Source organism: Ictalurus furcatus, chromosome 9, assembly GCF_023375685.1.
Source record: "Ictalurus furcatus strain D&B chromosome 9, Billie_1.0, whole genome shotgun sequence".
Classification (NCBI taxonomy): Eukaryota; Metazoa; Chordata; class Actinopteri; order Siluriformes; family Ictaluridae; genus Ictalurus; species Ictalurus furcatus.
The window spans coordinates 15,193,598-15,217,922 of record NC_071263.1 but is presented as its reverse complement, the minus strand read 5'-3'; the positions used below and the strand labels follow the sequence as shown (position 1 = coordinate 15,217,922).

Here is a 24,325-nt window from a genome sequence, read left to right as displayed (position 1 = left end):
GACTACTGCAACTCAGTACTCTCGGGCCTCCCGGCCAGCTCCATCAAACCCCTTCAAATGATTTAGAATGCTGCAGCACACCTTGTCAACCAGCAGAAAAAGAACCCATGTCACACCCCTGTTCATCTCCCTCCACTGGCTTCCTGTAGCTGCCCGCATCAAATTCAAGGCGTTGATGCTCACCTGCAAGACCTTGTCTGGAACAGCACCCTCCTACCTCAAGTCTCTCCTGAAGGCTTATGTTCCCTCATGCAATCTGCAATCAATCAACGACCGACACTTAGTAGTACCTACTCAGCGTGGCTCAAGGTCCCTTTCAAGAACATTCAAACTAACTGTTCCTCAGTGGTGGAATGAACTTCCAACCTCAATCCGGACCACAGAATCTCTCACCATCTTCAAAAAACAGCTAAAGACCCACCTCTTCCGTGAACACCTATCCAACCCATTTGAAAAAAAAAAATTACTCTGGCACTTACACCTCTACTCTGCACACTTTGCTTCTTCTGGAACTCAATTAATGGATCTTGTATGGTAGCCTAATTGTATTGTTCTCTGCTTGATTTATCGCTATTTTCTCATTTGTAAGTCGCTTTGGATAAAAGCGTCTGCTAAATGAATAGATGTAAATGTAAATTATCGAGTCAGGCCAAAAGCATTTTAGATTCTCAAACATTAGTTTTCTAGCACAACATTAAATGTTACAGAATGTTTGTATGTCAGTAAAGAAAGCAGCATATTATGTAAGCATATACTTTTCAGAAAAAGACACAATGAAGGCTGCTGGGTTTTGCTGCAAAAACTAAGAAGCAAGTATGACAGTCAAGTCTCCAGAAGAACTGGCACTGGTTCTGCAAGATGCTCAATAAAACATACAGCTCATTTCCTTACAAAACTATGCTAATTATACCGGAGATTACTAATATAATTTAAATTTTTCAAATCAAATCAAATATTGACTTTGTTTCATCTACTACTATTTACGGTATTTTTTTTTCAAAATGTAGAAACATTTAATTTAATTATTTTGAAGGTATCTTTGCTCTACAGCATTTCTTTGCATGTGCCAAAAACTTTTGCACAGTACTGTAGTTGAGTATGGATGAGTTTGGTGAATCTAGCCTCCTTTATAAGTGTTGATTTGTATCTCTATAATAAATGCATGAGAGCTCTGCTTTTTTCTTATCTACCGTAGGGTGTACTCTGCAACCACTTCGGCTTACATAATTCTGATATTTTTTGGGATTTTAATATACTGAATCATAAATGATTTATTTATTTATTTTAAAAAAACTTTTCATATACATTCAGTGGCATTCATATACATTTTTTTAAGTGCATCAAATCCATAATGGCCTACAGACTTCATACTGTGGTTCTTCTGAATACCAAATATGGTAACCATAAAAAAGTTTGTAACCCTTTGTGTCAAACCAAAATACTGGATTACTAAACGTACCGTTATGTCTGCTTTTAGTTTCTCAGCTAAAGGCATTTTGGAGGAAAAACAATGATAGAGTATATAATCCACTTAGTTTTTGTACATTACCCATAACAGTATTTCACATGCACTTTCTCAGTCAATGCTGATGATGTGTTAAGGATGCATCAACAAAGCAGGCTGAAAAATATCAGCCCAAATGGAGATCAATGTAGGGATGAATTGAACTTTGTGTAGTCTGAGCCAGGAATAAATCAACCCCAGACTCACTTCTGCGTTTTTTCCCTAAATCCATTGGTGGTGCGGTTGCATGTAATTCCACAAAAAACCAAAATATTCTTCCTTATGAGATCATAACAATAGATAATAAGCTACTGTGGATGCCAAACTGAAGCTCCATATTGATGTCTTCAATAACCCCCCACTATTTTCTCAAAAATTTGGTCACCTGCCAATTCCCACCCACTATCCAGCTCTCTGGGAGGGTGAAGGCTAACAAGTGCTTCCTCTAAGAAAACAGCCAACCACATCTTTTCAAACTGCGGCTTGAAAATGCTATCTACCCTCTTCCACATACATGAGCTCGCAAACATCCATGATTGGCTAGTGTCACTGTGATTGACACGGGAGAGAGAGTACACCGTCCCTCCCGCACAGAATACACGGCTAATTTTTCTTCCTTAGCTCCCAGTCACAGATGGCTGTCTAATTCACAATCTCCTGGTGATAGGCCAGACATTTCATTCTTTTTATATTCGAAAGACAAAGAGGGGCTTAGCCATGCTAGCCAATTGATACCAGCCCCCAGTGGCATATATAAAACATATTAATAACATCAACTCATTTTGACAAACAAAACCCCCAGATAGACCATAAAAATTCCAATGATGCTCAATCATGTGACTGCATATGTGCATGAAGAAATGTATAAAGTACTTTCATACTGTTAATGAACATAACATTGATGTGTTGTTTGCAGTTTTATTTTATTGTCTTCTGCTATAGTGCAGTGAGATACGGTACAGTGAGTTACAGTACAGCAGCTCACCCTATGCTCCCTGTCATACATAGAAACCTCACAACCCACAAACCTCCACTGGGTAAACAAAACAAATTCTACACACTGGATGCTAGTAAATACAATCAGCACAAATTGATCAAATAAATCAAATTAATATTCAGTCTGCATCTCTCAGGGTGTTGTACTGTTTATCTAAATAGGACTGCAGAAAGGAAGAAAACTAGATGAATGTGGATTTGAAGATGGATGTTGTGCTTTATGAGAGAATTTATAATTTCCTTCTTAAGTGCTAAGGCGATTTACGCAACTGTGTAAATGAAGTACGTACTGGACTTTTTGGCACTTTGTAATCTCCTGCTCTGTTTTCACCAGTCCATGCAGCATATCACAGGCCATGCTGGATTGTCAGGTACTTTAAAAGGTAAAAGTTTTTTTTTTTTCTTTTTTCTTTTTCTTCAAATCTCTCTTCAAGGCACCACAAGAGAGCACAAAACAAACATTCGGTTGCATTCAGTTTGGCAACAAAACCCTCCCACCCCCATCTCAACCAGTCATATAACCACTAGCAGCAAAGAGCATAGTACAAAACTTACAAAGAGCATTAGTGTTTTAGTAGCTGGCGTAACACATCACCAGATTGAGAGTGCTGCAGACTGAACAGAATCATGTGTAAGGAAGGTAGCTGATTACATGCTGACTACATTTGATTACATGCAGTGTTGGAGACCCTGGGCAGTGATGCCCGAATGCAATATTAATATCAATGTCCGTCTGATAATACCCCCCCCCCCCCCCCACACACACACACGCACACTCTTAGTGTCTAATTAATCAAATGCTGAGAGAATACACTCATTTTGTAAATTAACAGATTGGGAATTTTACTTTGGTTTGCGTTTCCTGTTCTTTATAGTACTGTATATTCCAAGATTCTCTGTGTCCTAGTTTGTCCTAGCTAAATACATTAATTTGCACTGTAGGCATAATTGTGGCTTTTGTTCCATTTTGTACTACAATCATGAGTATGCAGCAAAGGAAAAAATAACATAGCTGTAGCAGGCAGATTGAGGATTGATGGAGATGGGTTCTGCACTCTTGATGCAATAAAAGATAAAGACAAAAGATTAAATGCTTAAAAACCCTCCAAATTACACAGTTAAATATCCCAAATAATAATAATAATAATAATAATAATAATAATAAAGCACAACATTCCTTCAATGAACAGTGATACTGTACACCTTCGTATAAACCCCTAACAGCAAGTAAAAACAGTCTTATATAATAATTTTTAAATCAAGATTAGTAATAAGCAACTAGCAACAAGTACAAATATATTCCTTCCCGTGTCCAATTTCACTGACATCCTGCCTAAATAGAAGTGCACTGGGTCAAGCTTTTGGGAGACACAGAGAACAAGCACAGAAAAACACTAAAGAGAGGACATGACCTTAGAAATCAGCAGAGCCAAGGAAAAGCTCCTCCAAAGCACAGGGTCCAGTTTTCCATACTTCCGTCAGCAATTGTGCCAGACGCCATCAGCCTCAAGAAAGGCCCAAGAAAAACATAAGAGAACAGAAGAAGACAGAAGGCTATAGAGCAAGAAAGATTGCGAGAGAAAGAGAGAGAGACTGAGTGGACACACATTGTGCCAGATCCACTCCTGAAACAGTTTTTGGAGGGGGGAAAAATGCAGCATTGTGCCTCAGTAACAGCCTCAAGTTAAGATGAGGCAGGGGGCTTTTAATTTGCTGGTAGAGGTGAGTAGGTGTCACTGGTAGTCCACTGGGCTGTCCATCAGAGAGCTGGAGCAGACAGGTCCTGGTGTGTCCTCAAGCTCCGTCTCCACTGTCTCCTCCGCATCTTTCCCAGTTGCCCCCTCTTCCTCGTGCACCGAAGCCTGGCAATTGCCCATGGTGCCATAACTGTGATGGGCAGGAGAGGGCATGGGTGTCAGACCCAGCTCCGGCTCCAATAAAACCGATGCTATGAAGAGCTGAGCAGAGAGGACAAGAGAAAGAGACAGGATATTATTGTTTTCAGCATACTGACCACTTTCACCTTGTGCATTAAAGTCTATAAAGACTGATTTTGTTTGAGTGAGAAAGTGGTGAGTAGGTGGACACAAAATTGAATGATTGCTATATTAAGTGGTAATAAAAACATTTTTTAGCCAGAATCAATGATATTTTATGGATGCAATGAAACGAAATGCAGTAAGCAGATACATTCGCAGTAGTTGTGGTGGATGCAGTGCTTCTCTCCATATCACTATAGGCTCCTTCTATGGTTGTATCAGACATCTGAAAAATGGGTAATGCATGAAGGTTATGTAGCATGTAACCCAAAAAACACTCATAGCAAAAAGGCATTACTTCTTAACAACACAAGTTAATAACATTTCATCACAAACTTATTATGTGAAAATGTACTTCAGCCCTAAAATACTAAAAGGAGATTACATATCATATCTCACCTGATACATTGTTGATCTGTCTGATTGTAGTTTTTTCAGACAGATTCCAAAGAAGGAAAAGATGATACACAAAAGTACAGAGATGAACGTGAACAGAGTGATGGGTCGCATTGGACCTGAAAACACACCAGTTACACAATGAGGCTATTACACAGTTTACAGTTCTTCCTCTCTCAGTAAAATCACAAACAGCCTAGGATATTATTATACAACATAAATATATAAACTAATGTTGAGAACGTGTCAATTAAGGAGAATATTAAGAGCGAACACTTATGAATCGTGTTATGTTTACTGGCATCTTACCCAGTCGGAGCACAAAGAAGAAGAGAAGCCAGAACATGCAGAGAATTGGTGCCACGAGCACCTGCCTGATAGCAGCGGAGTGGATGTGCTGACTCAGCTTGGTGGGGATGTAGGCATAGTAGATGTTATAGCGGTCAACCATGTGTTTCAGAATCAAATACAACAGCCCTAAAACAGGTAGATCACTCCTATTACTAATATGGCAAGAAATATTTCACTGCATCACAGGAGATGATGCCTGTTTAGGAAATAACAGGAAATGTTGAAAACTATCACACGGAGAAATAAGAATCATAGCTGGATGGATAAAGAATGCCCATCAACTACATTTCGAACCAACAGCACAGCCCAGATGTTGAAAGCAGACGCCAAATGACCTCAGTATCAAGGGGGAAAATGATTATTGTGGACTGCGGCGTAGTAAATAAACAGTCATAATGTGTGCTGGTGACAGAGCAGGTGTGGAGTGGGTGTCTGGCTCGCGCCTAGACGGCTCGGAGCGTCTGGAAGACTAGAGTGGTGTTCACACCTCGCAGACACCTCGCGTTACACTGAGATACTGTCAGTGATACGGCTCAGATGCCCACACACTCTGCTGAGGAGGAGAACCAGAGGACAGGAGTGGAGTGAGGCAGAATGAACACGCATATATAGCAAAAGCAGGATATTGACCACAGGAGGAGGAAGAGGATTGGAGAAGAATAAAAGAAAAGAGAGAAGGGATAAAAAAAAAAGAGGAAAGAAAAGCAGGACACAAATGTCTTTGGGCAACAGAAAGCAGATGAAAAATAAAACTAGAATAGGCAAGAAAAACGATTTTTTCAAGGAAGATTTATGTGAATAGTACTTGAAAATTTAGATAAGAATAACAAGAAAAGTAACAAGAAAATAGCTTAAAATAAATCTCAGTATAAGGTTTACACTGGTAAACCTACACTGCAAACTCACCAAAGGGTACGATGATGGGGCACGTAATGCTATAGGTCATACTGACAGAGAATATGCACATAGTCCAGGCATACTCTAACCCAAACTGGAACTCATAGGCCTGACTCTGCAAGGTAGGACAAGAGATTAACGTTAAACAAATTATTCAGCATAGTTAACTTAATAGTTCTAATTAGTCAGCCTGTTTGTGGTTTAGACCTATATGTATATAGAAGTATATTCTCTATCAGGAGTGCAGTGCAAATGCAACTTAATGAACTCACAATGCATCTAAAACAAACCCTTTACTATAGTTATGTACTAAATAAAATATACTACAGTTGTAGCTCATAGCGCAAACCGCACCTGGGAGTGCCTACTACATGTGTTCTGCATGAGGCACATATTGCTTTTAAAAGCCATTCTTGGCCGCCCTTAGTGTTGTCAGAAAACTCAGGACTAAAGAGGAACAGCAAAGGAAATAAAGTGATAATAAACCACGTTCTTATTAAATAAGACTCTTGTGTCAGAACAAGTGTGGAGAGAATTGATGTCACCAATATACTCAATTGTTTTTAGTGAAAATTGTGGTATACGCCTACAGAATAGTAATTTGGATTAAGATATGCAAATAAATGATATTGCATTTTTCTTGTGGTAGACTGCATCTTCTATAACATTTGAAAAAAAAAGTTCTGAACTCTTACACAAGTCCTGATTAATGTATTGAAGTGACAAATGTGCCCTAAATGACAAGCAGTATTAAAAGAAAGTTTCCCTGAATATTTTTTTTCACCATTTCCCCAAAATAGTCTTGCATTACTAAACATAATAGACAACAAATATCTATGAGAATGAATAAAAACACTGACAGTTCAAAAGTAGTACTGCAGGAAAATCATGAGCTTGGCAACACTACTGTGAAGAACACACATCATTTACATCTAGTTTTGGGAGGCAGGAAAAATCACATGCAAAACTGGCAGCCACTAATTTCCCAAAGTACATCAAGCTGAGTACATAATCTGTCACAAATCCCATTTCACTACCCTATTTTGTGCAACCCTGCTTATACAAAATACAAATACAAATGTATGCAATAGAGAAGCACGCTTTGCATGTTGCTACGTGCACAGTGTTTAAATGACATTTAGGCCTGTATGCCAGTTTCACTCACTGAACTTACTGAGATTCCACTGAACTTCCACTGAACTCAATAAGTTCAATCAGAATCTTTTGAATAATAGCCCCTTCATTGATACAGAGCAACATCATTACGTATCCTTAAATGATATCATTCAGTTCATCTGGAGCTGACAAGTAATAGAGCAGTTCCTCTTACTCACTCGTTTAACATGGATGCGCTCCGCTTTGGATTTTGCAAAGCAAAGACGCAGCGAGTAAACCAGTAGCGAGGGAATCCGCAGCAGCTCCATCGCCGTGCCAATCAGACTCGACGTGATGACGTAATTCACGAAGAAAGCTCCATTATCAGGCAAGAACACACATCTAAGAAATGATCCGGAATTAACAAATAGGAAAGTATGCGCTCTAGTTTTAAATTTGTAGAATAAAACAGTTTAATCAGACTTCAGTTACAAGCAGCTTTAACTCACTGGAACTTTACATCTTTCTGATCCAGGAAGTGAGTGTCAAAGAGCCACCTGAAGAAAAAATCCAAACTAGAGAACAGACAAAAATGTGTTATACCAATATATTCGTAGATATAGATATATTTTTTTGGATATGCACTATGGCATCTCTACAAATGAATGTACCTGGACAGACCAAGCGAAGGCAGAATGATGACCATAAAGACCAGAAGTAGAAAGCACTTGTGCATAGTGATCTGATTCTCAGTGGACCTGGAAAACAACAGCATGTGATTATTATGATAAGCTTGATCTGTATCTTGCGTTTGTTATTTCAACTATTCACAAACCCTGAAATTGCAATTCATCTTCCCTTGAAAATAACCTGTACAGAATGTACTGACTGTGTAAATTTCACTCTACAGTATGTATATAATATATATATCTCCCATACACAGGTGGGCTACTTCCTGGAGGTGGATTATATCCTGCTGTCCTCGTTTCCTACAGGAACCCATTTTCAGAATGTTCACCAAATTTTGTTTTGTTGCCCAACCTGACTAAAACCTGATTTTATAGTACAACCATGTGAAACAAGTATAAAGTCATTTTTTGGGTGTAAAAATGCACTTGAAAAACTCTCCTGCACTTCATTTCTTCTTCCAGTGCTCATACAGATGCACCATGTTGACAGAAAAGTGTTATAGGATCCAGATCCAGACAGGCCTACCACTGCGCATTCATTATTCCCTTATTGTCATCACTATGACAACAAGACTGAAGAGGTTAGCTAAGAATGCGACTGATTGACACACATACAGAGCAGGAGAGGAGAATGCGTGTGTATGTTGGGTTGGGTTGGGTTGGGTTGGGTGGGGGTTGCTCTGCTGTTATGTAATATGTTTGTGCACCACACTGAATATGTCACTGCAGTAGAAAACACAATGAACAGACATCCACTGGCACACAATAACAGCTACTCATTAAGATCTAATGTGTTAACGTTGCAAAAATAGCTTCGGGTAATCCTAAAACAGTGAAGTCGTACGCATATAGCAACAGTAAGTAGTGGCTTTGGCTTTGAGGTTTTGTTTCTGTTTGATGGTGCTACACTGTGCTGCATGGTTTAATCATCCTGAGTCAGTTGTAATTATTGTGTTTTGGAGCTAAGTCTGAACACTTGTTAGTAGTCTTTTTAAGGCTAGTGAATGATAACTGTTGTGGGGAGAAGCTTTTAAAATTCCATCCGTGTTTTCTACCCACCTGGTCCAGTGATACTCAAAGAAGGCAGAGTAATATACGACGAAGGGGAGCAGAACGGAGAAAGCCCATAGGAGCAAAGTGGGGAAGAACTGGGTGATAACCGGATTCTGTAGAACAGACCAGAGAGTTTAAAGTCCTTTTCAAGGTGAGAGAAATCAGGTTTTGATTTTACAGTAAGTAATCATACAGTAAAATGTACATGAGAAAAGGGGATGTAGTTGGCACTGACCCGAAGGCTTTCCACAGGTCGAGTGACGTTGAACTTGTCCATAGTGTTGACAATAATGGCAGGAGTGGTGAGGAAGAACAGCAGGAGGAAGAGCAGGATATTAAGCAACACACACCGAAGCCACCAGCGAGAGCCACTCACTGACAGGTTCTCCCTGCAGAAATACACACCGCAAATTTGACCGCTGCTGAAGATTACTGGGACACTGAGCTAATTCTCAAGCAGAAAAAGGGATGTGCAATAAAAATATAAAGTAATAGATTATGTGTAATATTTTGCACTTAAGTACTTGGGTCTAGAATGACTAGAAAATGCACCCAAGACAATCCCACACTTGAAGACGATAATGTCATTTTTTAATTTATATAGATTTTGCATTTATATTTATATATATTTCAGTCCATACAGGATTTCACTGAGTTTTTCTGTGATTGTTGCGACAAAAAAGCTCGATTATGCAGCAGCTTTTTTCAAAATTTTGCGATGCAACTTGCAGAGTTTTTTTTTGTGTTTTTTTTTTCACGGGAAACGACTTGAATTGGCGCAATCACAACTGCAGGAAATTGTTTTGCACGGCCTTTTGCAGTGATGTTTGGTGGTAAATGAGACATTTTAGCTGTGCTCATGTTCGCCGTGCTTGAATTGAAGAGTGCTTTGACTAAATATGCGTTGTGATGAAGTCTTGGCCCAAATCTGCAGAAAATCTGCGGTAATTTTGAAAAATTGCGTGGTCCTCAGAATATTGTGCTGTTTCCTTGCTTTTGCATTCATTTCTGTGGTAGCAAAACCACAAAATCCTGGAGGGACTGATATATCTCTACCTGGAGGATTATCCTGATGATGCAGGCATTTGAATTAGCACAGATCAGGAATAAGTGAGACATCAACAACTTGAGGAATCTCTTTATTAAGAAGCCTCAATATAACGCAGACTCCCAGTGAGGTTCTTTCTATTTCAGAATCTTTCAATAAAATATTTACTCAGAGGATAAAGTCTGAAAAAGAAAAAAAACTCACATGGACCAGCAGCATTCAACCCATCACAACAAGGAAGCATTTTTGCTTGCACTCTCAGTCAGGTTTTCTAGCCTATGTGTTTTGGATTTACAGAATATGTTTGTTTGATTCTTCCAGCAAATTTGTTGACTACCCCTTAAATGAAAAAGAAGAGAGCTGACATTCATGCCAGTTCATTCTCTGTATACATACCAGATGATGTCATTGGGGGCAGGGGCATAGCGTACACCCCACTGGTGCGAGTGCACGACTGTAGTAATGCTGGACTGTTGCGGTTTCCGACGGCAACGTGCCCTCCTGTAGTCCTTCACAATGCTACACAAATTCAACAGGTATCTTTAACCTCATATCAGATCTTTTTTCTGCAAGGTATGTCTGTGAGAATTTTAAAAGAACTCTCTTGTGTTACTGATGAGCAGGCAACTGTGATATCGCTATACTATGACCAGTATCTGATATGTATGTAATATGATCAGTAATTGAAGTCCATGTAGTGCTTACACTGCAGTCATCCTCTCGTCTCTGAAAGTGACAAAGGCAATGCCCAGTCTCTTCATGGTAATGCGATTCTTTTCTGCATTAAACTCATCTGTAAGCTTCTCCTCCAGTTCACTGTAATACTGCTCTGCATCGATCTGGAGAAGAGAAGACAAGAGAAGACAAGAGAAGTTAGTGTGCAGTGGTCCCCAGTGGCAAACTTGAGGAGGTGCAATGACATAGAATGAAACAAATTGTGTATTATTTACCATCACTATGATATTGTTTACTGTCATAAACACAATGTATGAACAAATCACTATATTACATTGTACCTGTTCAAAGCCACATAAATCACAGCAGAAGATCTGAGCACAGGGATGTGTCTTTATCATGATCCTCCCTTCCTTCTGTGATTTGGTAGTGAAATACAGCCTCCCCTTCATTGCTTTTCGCCTGCATGAGAACCAGACAAATGAGGATTTGAAGAGGAGAATAATTTGTGCCACCATACGAAATCATTTTGAACCTAACACTGCAATCCAAAAGTCAACAGTGTTCAAGTGTTCTTTAATCAGCTTTCTTTTGTGTGTAACCCCTGAGTCACAATACAATGATTAAAAAAAGGTAATGTTAAAGGGTTTGCTGTGGGTGGAATGGGAATGAGGGAATTAATTACCTCTCAGAGTCCAGCTTCATTAACTTTTGTATGTTGAAACAGAAGCAGATGTCCGTGACTGTACAGCTCGGATAAGCTTCGCTGTTGGGTTATAGAAATAAAAATTCCAATATACTTAATCCAAACAATTTATTTTTTGTGTTGACCAGTAAAATTAAGTATGCAAATGAAATGTAAATGAAAGACTGGAGTTAGCAGGATAACAGATTGGCTCTTTTCATTACTCACTGGAGGTGTTTGGTAATCAGGCCAGGGTCAGAAATCTCTCTGGGAATGTTGGTGATCATTAAAGTTCTTGCCACCTGTAAGGACAACAAATGGAAAGAAACAAACCACTATATTACCACATCTGTACACCTGCTCATTCATGCCATTATCCAATCAGCTAATCATGTGGCAGCAGCACAAAACATAAAGCTCCAGTTAATGATCACATCAAATATCAGAATGTAGAAAAAATGTGATCTCAGTGACCTAGCCTGTAGCATGGTTGCTAGTGTCAGATGGACTGGTTTGAGTATTTCGGAAACGGATGATCTCCTGGGATATTAATGCAAAAGAGGGTTTACAGAGAATGGTGTAAAATGCAACAAAACATCCAGAGAGTGGCGGAGGAGAATGGCCAGACTGGGTGGAGCGAACAAGAAGGCTCAAGTGACTCAAATAATCATTCTTTACACCCATGGTGAGCAGAAAAGCATTTTCAGAATGCACTTGAGGTGGATGGGCTACAACAACAGAAGACCACACTGGGTAACACACACACACACACACACACACACACACACACAGACGGTGTACCATACTAACCTTCTCATCCTCTTTGTATTCCAACTGTGAGGAGTGGTGGACCATACAGAGTACAGTAATTACAAAGTAAAGTAGTGCAAAGATGCTGTGTATCCACAGAAAACTGTTCCTGTGGTAGAGAGGGAGGACTGGTTATAACCAGCAACATGTACAGTATGCTTTGGTTAATTTTCCCACATAGTATGACAGTAATTCATACATTCAAATAAAAACATATGATAACTTACTGTGCTGCTATGTTAGCCACAGTTGTTTGACCAAAATTCTTAGGGCTGTCCTCTAAAAAAAAAAAAAAAGAGGTAATAATTTACATAGAACATACATAGAATAATCCTGAAATCTAATGTCTCACTGTGCACTATTATATCCTCAACCACAATAATACAGTATCTCAAATGAACGCATCAACTATTGTTTACTGACACCATAAAAAATAGTGCCTACTTAGTGTACTATTTTAGGTAATAGATAAATAATCTGTTGGTTCTGGAGCATTTTCTTGACCCGTATCTGAAAAAAGCTTGTCTGTATGTACAGATTTACATTTACATTTATTCGCTTGGCACTTTAATCCATAGAAGAGGAAGAAATGCAAGCAATTGATGGTTGAGGCTTGGCTTCCTGGTCATTCTGGGATTTGAGTTCTCAATCTTCCAATCACTAGTTCAGAACCTTAACCACTGAGCCACCACAGTCCAGACGTAATGTATATGACTACATTTTAAAATCTCTTTCAATACAAAGCCAATTAGGATGCCATGGGAAGGTGAACATTTCCCCCACATTTCTCTATATTGATTTTTTAAAAACTATTTTAAACTCTGACTGCAATGAATCTAAAATAAATAAATAAATAAATAAATAAATAAATAAAAGATTTTTTTAGGGCATGTCCAAACTCTGAGAAGTGCTTTACATGACCAGCTCCTCTCTAAAATGGGATCTCATATTCTTGTTTTAAATCTTATTCCTTTTTACTTTAAATGGATCAGCGTTTAATGTATTATAGTCCATTCTGGTTGAGGAAAGTTCAGCTATGTGAATGTGGGTGTGTGAGTATGGGAGGCTGCTTTTCACAATGCTTTTCTTGGGGTGAAGACAGTCAGGGCCTTTCCCATGACATCCTGTGTTTTGCTTGGATTCTCTAACCCCCAGTTGCCACTCAAACCATCTGCAAACACTATGGGGTGGTCCAAACAAGAACTTTATGCTCATCCACTAATGTCTGGGTATAAGTGAAACCTAAAACTTCCAGAAACCATTTCTAGCAAGTAATTCATCAAAGCATAACCCTGTGAAAGACTATCAAAAGAAACATAATAGTAAGTTACATTATGTAAGTCTTATCTTTATATTTATATCCCTGTCATGTATATGTTTATTTAAAGGGAAAGAAAATGTATGTACATGGCATGCATGCTGTTTTTACTCTCTATGTTGAATCATTTCATGGCTGTATATACTGTACGTATGATGTCAGTTAAACGTGCTCATAAAAGCAGAACAAACAAATAGATAGTATTGACAAATAGATTACAGAAAGAAAGCTCCTTTACTGGTACAATGTCTTGAAGTAATTATTGTGGACAGTAAAAGTGTTATATCTGTTGTCATGGGTTCTTTATAGTGTTGGCGCTCTACAGTTAAATAACAAGAGATTTTCTAGGCGAGTTGACATTACCCAGGAGGCTCCCAGAGAGGTTGACAGGCAGGATAACACTCAGTGAGAGCAGACACACTACAGCAATGAGAAGGATGATGTGGCGCTGAAATGCCAGGTATGTAACTGCATCAATGCCACACTTACTACGGATCTCTTCGTCCCTGCAGAGAGCAAAGGGAAGCCAACATAGTCACATTTGTACATAGCAAATGAGGGCGTGAATAAGAGAAACTCTCACTAAATACAGTTCAAATGTGTACGACCTACAGTATAGCTTGTGTGTGTGAGGGCTTTTCTTTTAATTGTACAAACCAGAAAAAAGACACATGATTATATAACATAATAAACAGATGTAAAGACATGCGTGCACACACGAGCACACACCCTGAGCCTCGCCCCACATATAGTATGGCCTCCCAGTCTCCTGCTGACAGGACCACCATCTAGATGTTCTAGATGGTTCTAATGCAGTCGGCTAAATATGGCGCTAGTGTGCCAACCTGACCGCCTAAATGACATCCTGGAAACCATGGGAACAGAGGAAGTGGCCGCTTTAAGGAGCATGCCAAGCTGTGAGAGTGAGTGGCAGACCATAGGCTTGTGTTTGTTTTCCCTGCTTAATGAGATATAACGGAAGCGAGCCAAACGCTGAGTGATGTCATCACCACTAGCCAGTACACACTTACTTCATGTGGTAGAGAGATGTGAGCCAGGAGCAGAAGCCCTACAAAGACAAGGAAGAGAGGACAACGAGTGCGTAAAAAGGTCTAGGACAAATAAAAGTGAGAAAAGAGCATGTCTGGCGAGCTAAGCATCTGTCAGAACCATTTGTGCTATAAGAGAACGCAGAAAGAGCTATATAAAAACACATAACGTTGATGAGTCTGTGCTGAAACATCATGCAGTAAGTAATCAAGGGGGCAGAATGTTGTCAGATACGGAAAAGGTGAGTCATAGGCATAATGTGACAGACGTGTAAAGCAAATACTGTAGGCAAACACAAAAGTGTACCCATGTGATGGCTCCTAAGTTCATACTGCTACTCCACTACACTTAATTTAAAACAAGCACGCTATTACATGCTCAGTTTTATTTAGTTTACAAAAAATAAATGGTTTAAAGTATTATATGGAACTGTATCACTTTCTATCATTTGTTTGGCTATTCTCTCTCTCTCTCTCTCTGTGTGTGTGTGTGTGTGTGTGTGTCTGTCTGTCTGTCTGTGTCTTCTCACCATATCTTTGGTCTCTGAATCTGAGGGACTGGTTTCAGAAGGAGACTTCTCTTTCTCACTTTGCTCTCCATAGAAAAGTGATGTTAGGCTAAGAAAAAACACAAAGGAATTGTATCAACAAATGTAGTGTTTCTGTCTACGCCAGTTTTCACATCTTTTGAGTATGAGTGCAGTATCATAAATTAAACTCTAACCTAAACTACACTCCCCAAACAGTACCATGAATTAACAGAGCATGTAAACTTTGCCTACATCAAAGCTTTTATCATTAAACAAAAGGGTGTGGCGAGACTTTATAGTAAATTTACTGAGGAGAGAGATGATGACTAACCCAGCAGAGTGATGAAACAGAGCTGCAATCTAAGCAGAATAACCTCTGATACGCAGTCTAAGTGTATGCGACCTGCACATAGGGCATGTACGTTTATCTGTCACAACTACCTAGTCTAATTACTTAAAGACTTTCTGTTACTGAAAAAAACCCACAAATTTTTAAAGATTTTGTGCAACAACAGTTGAAAATAGTCCACAACCAAAAAACATCCAGACAACAGTTCAGAAACTGTCACTGAGGAAGGGATAGAAGACCATTAACACAAATTATGTATGGTAGAAGATGAGCTATAGACTCTAATGATAGACCTACAGTACAAGCTGCACCAACCAGGACAGGTGTTCCTAATAAAGTGACATGTAAGTGTACACAGTGTAGACAAACCCCACCAACTCTACAGTGCTAAGTCACTCATGTTAGCGCCACACACACACACACTGTCAAATCAGTGTCAGTCCTGTGCTGAGAATTATATTCCCATATCATTATCATCAAGTCATATTCAGACTGAGTAATTTACACAGGGGAAAGTGCACATAGTAAGAGACAAATTACATAGTTGCTTAAGTTGATTTTCTAGGCTCCCCATTCAGATGATGCAAATTATCTTTGTGTAGTTCAAGCCTCTCAGGTTGCCAGTATTGTCTTGAGTAGAAGCATTCAAGATAGGATTTTTCAAAAGTCTTCACACCCCTGCCTTTACACACAAGCACTTATTTTTAAGCACAAGAAAAAAAAAATCTGGGGATAGAAAATACAGACTGAAGAAGAAACTTTTCCCCCATTGCTGTCATTTATAGTACCATGTAAAATAAAAGCAAGAGACAATTTAAAAAGAGAAAAATACAAAAAATAATAATATAATAGTGTATGAATGAGATACAGTACATTAGTGCAACGTTGTTACACTAACACAGCAATATGGGCTACAGTCAATAATTGTATACATATATGGTGACCTATATAGCAGGTTTAACTCATACAGTGGACTGCATATATGAAAAGAAAATATCACCATACTACATATATGTCTGGTATATAAGGAAATTCAAATGACAACGATGTAGATTTGTAATGATACTTATAAACAGAGCCTTGAGAAATGCTTGCCATCAGGAGTATCATGCACATTCTCCACAAGATGGTGCCAGTATCTCACCCATCTCACCAAAAGCAATGGCACACTGTGAGGGCCACAGGCATGCTATATTGCTGTATGCTACAACAGTGTTCTTTAAACTGTGTAACATATGACTAATGCTTTCAATTATCATATGATCATATGCTATTGAATGTGTATATGCTACATGAAAAGTAGTTGGGGATGTAGAGTCTGACTCCAAAATCTTATAATCAATACCATTCTTGTTACATTTTTTCTTTTTTTTTTCCAGGATGATACACATACACATCATACTCACATTATTTTGCTGCATAAATGTGCTTTTCATCCTAAATGTTTATCACTGGGCATATGCGTTTTATTGCTGTTGTGTGTGCTGTTTAGATGTGCATAAATATGCAGTACAGCTGGCCAGAATGCGGCACTCTCTGCAGACCTTACCATAATCAATGTATCTCTATAGTAGAGGATGTGACAGAGTGCTCTCAGTGGAGGTTGATGTACCTGTCATTATCCATCAGCAGAGCCAGACGACCGTAATCCCATGCAGCCTTTCTCACACAGGAGAAAACCAGCAACAGGAACTACAGCAAACAGCATGAAAAGATCAGGCAGAAAAACATATTATTTCATGACCACATCCTACACACTGACAATTTCTAATTAAGTGGTGGCATGATTTTTTTTACCTTCAATATTATAGCTCCTTTCCAAAAGAATAAACTCTTTCTTTTTTATATATTCAACAGGGAAAATAGACACTAATCAACATCAATAAGTATGATGTAAACATCTCAGATTAAGCAAAATGGCTCATTTTCATCTGTGTGGACTAGAACAAATAGGACAAAAACAAGTTCCACATTAAAAGAACATGGTTACATAAAACACCAAACACACTAAAACATTAATTTACATAAGCATTAGAAACATTCTATATAACTAAACATTATGTTGGTAACATTATATTAGCTCTAAGTCGACTAACAGCTTCAGCTGACCTATTTGTGATTTAATATACACTGGAAGAGCAAGACCATAACATTAACTAATACTACATCTGAGAATTTCTTTAAATTGTCCCAGTTTACAAATCCATATTTAGGTAAAAGTTACATAGATGCTGTTAATTTGACTTTTTTATGTTAAACCTTTAAAATCTGTTTATATGCTGTCTCAATTGGAGTAATAAGAGTAGTACTCATAGCCTATAGGTCTGTACCCAACTGGTTTGACAAAAATCATAGTGTGCTAAAACAATTTAGCTGATTCTATACTCAAATTATCTACCTAAATTTACCTATTTATATTTCACAATATTCAAAGTTTTCTTTACATATTTTAACGGAGAGCTGAGAGTCTATTATAAACTTTAGATATTTAAACTCATGTACTACCTCAAGTTTCTTTCTTTGTACAGATACTTGCATTACAAACAAACTGGCAATTGTGTATATACATAAATACACACTGTTTGAAGAAGACTGAATAAAGTGTTTCTTGCATAAAGGCCTCCTGTGCTATAGGCCCGTATGCAGTAGTAATACTGTAATTAGCCATTTCTTTAGAAAGCGAGAGAGGAGGTGAGTGGTTGTCTTGGAAACTGACAGGGAGTAAGGTCAGTATGCACACTGTTCATGTAATGACTCCAGCAGGAACGCATTCAATGACTAGACAACGAGAACACCTTGCTCTTTCGTAACCAAGCCTGTAATTTGAAATTGCATAAAATATTTCCACTGACGCTTACTAAATATGTTCTGCCTTCATTTGGTTAATCAACCTGTTTTATTATAAAAAATAATGCAGATGGGGCTGTACATGCAATAATACAGGATTTTTTTAAAACATACTGTATACTACTTCAGCAATAATAGGTAAACTTGGTATAAAATGCAAAGTGTTAAGAATGATAAAAGATTTTTATTTTATGCCTACTACATTGTATCAGTAGAAAAGAAAAAGTTTTTTAATGTTAATTTCTGATTTTATGGCAAAATTTTTTTTGTAGTGTTTTAGATAATATACTATGTAACACATCCTATTCTGATAAACACATCATCAAGGCTGTCTGACATTTTACCTGAAGAGACTAAAGAAGCAAGTTAATTGTTGAATGTATCTTCGTTTTACAGAACTGTTTTTTTTAGATGTGCCTAAAACTTTTGCACAGTATTGCATATATGAGCAGCAATGAACACACAGAGACTTTGTTGGATAATGGATAACCTAACTATCTACACCATCCTACTAACTACATGAGACAGTAATGCAACAGATCTTGGTTAGGGAATTAATTTAATATACTGATAAATGTATTAATGTATAACTCTGTATTATGTTCCATTGTTATCCACACACTATAGACCGGAGGTTCTCAAACCATTCCTCTAGCCAGTCCATTTTTGGTTCTGTTCCAGTTCCTTCAATGCCTATAATACCTGCTCAGGTGTGTACAGTACATTCTTGGAAAAAAGGGTCCCTCAGGGATTCTTTGGATAATTAAGGATTCTCTCTCTTCTAAATGGGCTTCAGATAATCAGGCAAAAATTTTTTGGTCATTTTCTGCATAGAACCTGATGAACTTATGAATCCGTTACAGTTCTAGATTTAAACCTTTTTGTATGGAAGCAAAGCAGTTCAAAAAACAAACAAACAATGACCTTCTGCAGGTCTCTGAAACCAATATGGGGCCTGTTGCATGTTTATAAACAGCAGCAGAGAGAGAAATACTGTACCAGCCAGAGGACGAGGTTGATAGCGAGAACAGTGGGCACTCCACCAAAGGGCAGCCCCTGAAGCACACTGCTGTGAGAGTGTGAGAGGTAACACCTTTCCGCAGTGCTATTCTCCTCAGCCACAGAGCCCAGCAAATGTAGGACATCCCAATCCACTGAAGCTGTGGACCATGGCTCAAACGCAGGATTCGCCGTTCCCAAGGAATTGGAATACACCGCCATGGCAATGGCCTGGGTCTCAGCAAGCCTGCAGACTGTCAAAGCATCGCTAGGAAAGGAAATCAATACCAGACAGTAGTCAACGGAATGATTTGATGTTCTGCATTAGTTGTGCACAATGATTCTCAAAACAACTGACCAATGAGAGCTAGAAATTTGATCATTAATAGCTTTGTTAAATAAATAAGATGAAGTGTTTTAAACAACAAAAGTGTAAATTCAGTACGTTCCAATGAAAACCCTGACATGCCTTAAATGACACGACCCTTTCTGATAAAAAAATACATATTGCTTGTATTGCATATTACATGTTGCCTTTTAAAAAGTGGTTGAGCAGTTCTGTGTCTGCTGGGAGTTGAGCTCATTTCTGGGACAGAAAAATGTAAACAGAAGTCTGAAATGAAAAAAAACAAGCCAAGATTCACAATATCCTGTTTTTGACATTATGGTCCCCTCTGAAACTATTGGAACAGCAAGGCCAATTCATTTGTTTGTGCTATACACCAAAGACATTTGGGTTTGAGATCAAAAGATAGATATGAGACGAGAGTTTGGGATTTCAGATTTTATTTCTGTATTTACATCTAGATGTGTTAAACAACATAAAACATAGAACCTATTGTATAAGACCACCTAATTTTTATGTGAACAAAAGTATAGGGACAGATAAGTCTTGACATAAATTAAAGTAAATAACACTTAATATTTGGTTGCATATCCTTGCTTGCAATGAGCGTATCAAGGCTGCATCTTGCGGACATCACCAACTTTTCCAGGCTTTTACTGCATCCTCTTTCAGCAGTTGATTGTTTTCTCCCTTCAGTCTCCTCTTCAGGAGGTGAAATGCTTGCTCAGTTGGGTTAAGGGCTGGTGATTGACTTGGACAGTCTAAAACCTTCCATCTCCCCCCCCTCCCCCCTCCCCCCCCCCCTTGTTGAGTTGGCAGTGTGTTTTGGATCATTATCTTGCTGCATGATAAAGTTCTTCCTGCTTAATTTGGATGTATTTCTCTGTAAATTGGCAGACAAAACTGTACCATCATGAGTTACATCATCAATAAAGATTTGTGAGCCTGTTCCAGAAGCAGCAGAAGCAGCCCTGCAAAGCCAAATCCTGACACTACCTCCACCATATTTCACAGATGAGCTTGTATGTTTTGGATCATGAGCAAATCCTTTCTTTCTCCACACTTTGGCCTTTCCATCACTTTGGTAGAGGTTAATCTTGGTTCCAGAACTTTTGTGGCTCATCTCTGTATTTATATGCGAATGCCAGCCTGGCTGATGTCACTCACGGTTGTTTTAGGGTTTTTCTTAACAGCTCTCACAATATTTCTTTTATTAGTCGCTGTTGTTTTCCTTGGCCGACCCATTCGGTGTCTAACCCTGCAGTGTTGCTAAGTGTTGCTTTCTTTCTTTTTCAGGAGATTCCAAATTGTTGTAATTGCTATGTCCAGTGTTTGAACAATGCCTCTGATTGTTTTTCCGTCTTTTCTCGGCTTCAAAATGGCTTGCTTTTCTCCCATAGACAGCTCTCTGATCTTTATGTTGATTTATCCTTTTTTAACAACAAATGCAGTCTTCACAGGTGAAACTGAAGGCTAAAACCAAAAATGGATGTTCAGAACTATAGTGTTTAAACTGTCAATCTAACAGGACACAACTGGGTAACAAGAAACACCTGTCAGTCACATGTTCCAATATTTTTGCTCACCTACAAATTGGGTGGGCTGATACAAAAATGTGCTTCAAACAATGTTCTATGTTGTTTAACACATCTACATTTTAATGCCAGGAAATAAAAGCTGAAATTCTAAACTCTCTTCTCATATTCTTCTTTTGATATCAAACCAAAATGTCTTCAGTCTACAGCAAAAACAACTGATTTGACCTTGCTGTTCCAGTAGTTTCAGAGGGGACTGTATATGATATGGATATTATACAATATTGAATAGATCATATGGTTATTACACTATATGCCTAGAAACACTTCAAACAGAAACAAACTACACCTTTTCCTAATCTTTACAGAAAAAAAAGAAATTACAGTACATTAAGGCACATCATTTATATACTATATTTAATAGTGCATAGTGTTTTTGCACCCTAGAGGCAATATTTTTCTGAGATTATTTCACCTACAGAGCTGATTAAGGTAAAACCTTTTAAGCATGAGTAATAATATCTGCAGAAAACAATAGGCAGCCAAAGTAGCACCCGAGTCTTGAGCCAGGACTCTGTCATAGGGGCCATTCAGGGACGCTAAGGAGAACATTTGTACTAAGCTCAGGGAAAAAAATGCTGGGAAAGAGCGAGAGAGAGAGGGGGGGGGGGGGGAGAAGGAGGTGTGTGGTGTGTTGGGATCACATGCACGTTCACATGATAACCACACAGGGTTCTCTTAGTCACTGCAAAGATGCTGTCATTTGTGTTGTTTGAAATGTCACTCAGATGGCTCTTATGGGACATTTGTGCTAACACAAATCAAGCAGCTTTTATGAACACATTCATCAGCTCACTCATGTCACAAAATGAGAAAAAAACGAGGCGGCACGAGATAATTATAGACAGCTCACGAATTCAAGGAAAAGCTAGCGGCTCTGTTATGCTGTGTGAGGCATTTTTGGGTCCACTTAGAGGGAAGCATCACTGAAAATCAATACAAAGCTATTCTGACTGATCACCTTTGTCCTCTGATGAGACATTTCTCTCCTGATTGGAGTGCTCTCCTTCTGGATGACAATACCCCTATCCACAGAGCATAAGGGCTCTCTAGATGGTGTGATGAGATGAAAATTATGTAAATCATATCCTATGGCTATCAGAGTCACTAGATCTCAACCCAGTTGAACAGCTATGGAAGATTAGGACTGATGTGTTAGACAGTGCTCTCTACCACCATTATCAAAACACCAACTGAGGTAATATCTTTTGAAAGAATGGTGTTCGTTCCTCCAGCATAGTATCTATGTTAAGGCTTAGGCTTGTGGTGACCTCACATCACGTTAAGTTCACAGTTAGATTTCTGCCCACAAATCTACAAGCTAGACTGTCAACACAAATCTGCCTCAGACAACCCTGAGTCAGCAATTCTTTAAGTAGACTCTACCACTCTTCTTAACACACACACACACACACACACACACACACACACACACACACACAAAATAAAACTTATTTCACTGGTTTAATTACCATAGCTTTCTTAAGTAATATGCTCTTATTTGTTGATTATTGGTTGTTCTAATTAATTCAATTTAATTTAATTTAAAGGGGACCTATTTTATGCAAAATTCACTTTTACATGGTGTTTGAACATAAATGTGTCACGGCAGTATGCACACAACCACTCTACAATGGTAAAACTCCACCAACTTCTTTTTTTATATATATCACCATCCCTTCATTGATTACTTATCAATAATGAGAATGCCCTATTGCGTGCTATTCCTTAACTATTTCACCTAAACTCATATACAGACAATGCATGTTTTGGTAGCATATGCTCATTCAAAGTGCATACATTATAATTGAAATTTTACACTGGGATGGAAAACATCCGTTGTACCAATTCAACATTATACTGATGATCACACTGTACTAGCTGATGCAGGAAATCACAATTTAGTCACAGGGAGGTTTTCATTTTGACTTGGATACAGACCCATATCTCAGTGATCTATACACACAGCACAGTGCAACACTCCAGGGTTTTGATGAACAGCTGAACATGCTTGCACCTGGGTTTCTGATGAGGAACAAGAAAAACAAATAGAATTTCGGAAATATATGAAAGAACAGTGCAGCACAAATGGCAGCTGGGGTCCAGCCCCAAGCAGAGATCGTTCACATCTGTTCACTTGCAGAACATCACTCATGCCCAAACGATCACCAATCATGAATCATGAATCCATCAGGCATTCTCTGAACAATATTTATACAAGTGATTGCCGGGAACTTAAAAATATTCCATAGATAGGAATCAGACTTAATCTCGGGTGATTAAAAAGACAATGACTACTTTAACATCTAGTAAGAAGAAATACATTGTATTAAATATTTGAACAGCTGCATTACTGAGTTAAATATTGATAGATCTGTTATAACCTTACTTATAGTCAGCCAAATACTCATTGTGTGCTTGAGCAATCAGATTATTCTGAAACAGAACAAGGAAAAAAAACAACAAAAGCAACTAGAAATGCAACTACTGTAGACTACATGGACTGCCAAAGATGAATACATTAAAACTCTTGTTCTCTTCCCAGGAGGCCTGTGTAATCTTTTGTCCTCAATGGCAGCCCAGTGACAGTCTGAGAAGGTCAAAAAAGGGCTGACCAGTGAAGCTGAGTTCAGGGTGTTATTTGTGGATCATTGTTGATGCAGCACTCTTGTTTCTTGTTAGGTTTGTGCTGTCCTGTAAAACAGCTTTTTGTGACTGTAAAGAAAACTGGGCTACATTGGTTTCTACACAGCACCCTTCAATATTATGTTCAGCAGCCAATTATAAATGAGTCTCCACATTTGATCATTTTCTTCCATGCTGAAAAAGTAAATAAGTAAGTAAGTACATTTTTTAAATAGCAAATTTAAACACAGCAAAACTGACCAAAATGCTGAACAGAGTAAGAAAAAGTAAAATAGAAAACAGAATAAAACCAAATAAAAACAGACAATAGTAACAATTAGATTAAAACACCTGGGAGAAGAGATATGCTTTCAACCTCTTTTTAAAAATGATAATAGAGGGTGCAAGGTGGATGTCCATTAGCAATTG

At 38.4% G+C, this 24,325-nt stretch overlaps 1 protein-coding gene across 1 annotated transcript; it reads right to left on the bottom strand.

The window, feature by feature from the left end:
- Nucleotides 1-3,286: 3,286 nt before the first annotated feature.
- On the bottom strand, nt 3,287-19,985 carry tmem63c (transmembrane protein 63C). The gene is made up of 22 exons (XM_053633364.1): nt 19,331-19,985; nt 17,097-17,176; nt 15,136-15,223; nt 14,588-14,625; nt 13,920-14,062; nt 12,466-12,517; nt 12,239-12,347; nt 11,657-11,730; nt 11,429-11,509; nt 11,085-11,205; nt 10,774-10,907; nt 10,465-10,587; nt 9,256-9,409; nt 9,027-9,133; nt 7,950-8,036; nt 7,788-7,853; nt 7,518-7,680; nt 6,193-6,298; nt 5,245-5,412; nt 4,939-5,054; nt 4,691-4,765; nt 3,287-4,458 (listed from the first exon to the last, which is right to left on the bottom strand). The coding sequence occupies exons 1-22, from the start codon at nt 19,550-19,552 to the stop codon at nt 4,234-4,236; spliced, it is 2,532 nt and encodes an 843-aa protein (XP_053489339.1). The 5' UTR covers nt 19,553-19,985; the 3' UTR covers nt 3,287-4,233.
- Nucleotides 19,986-24,325: the final 4,340 nt, after the last annotated feature.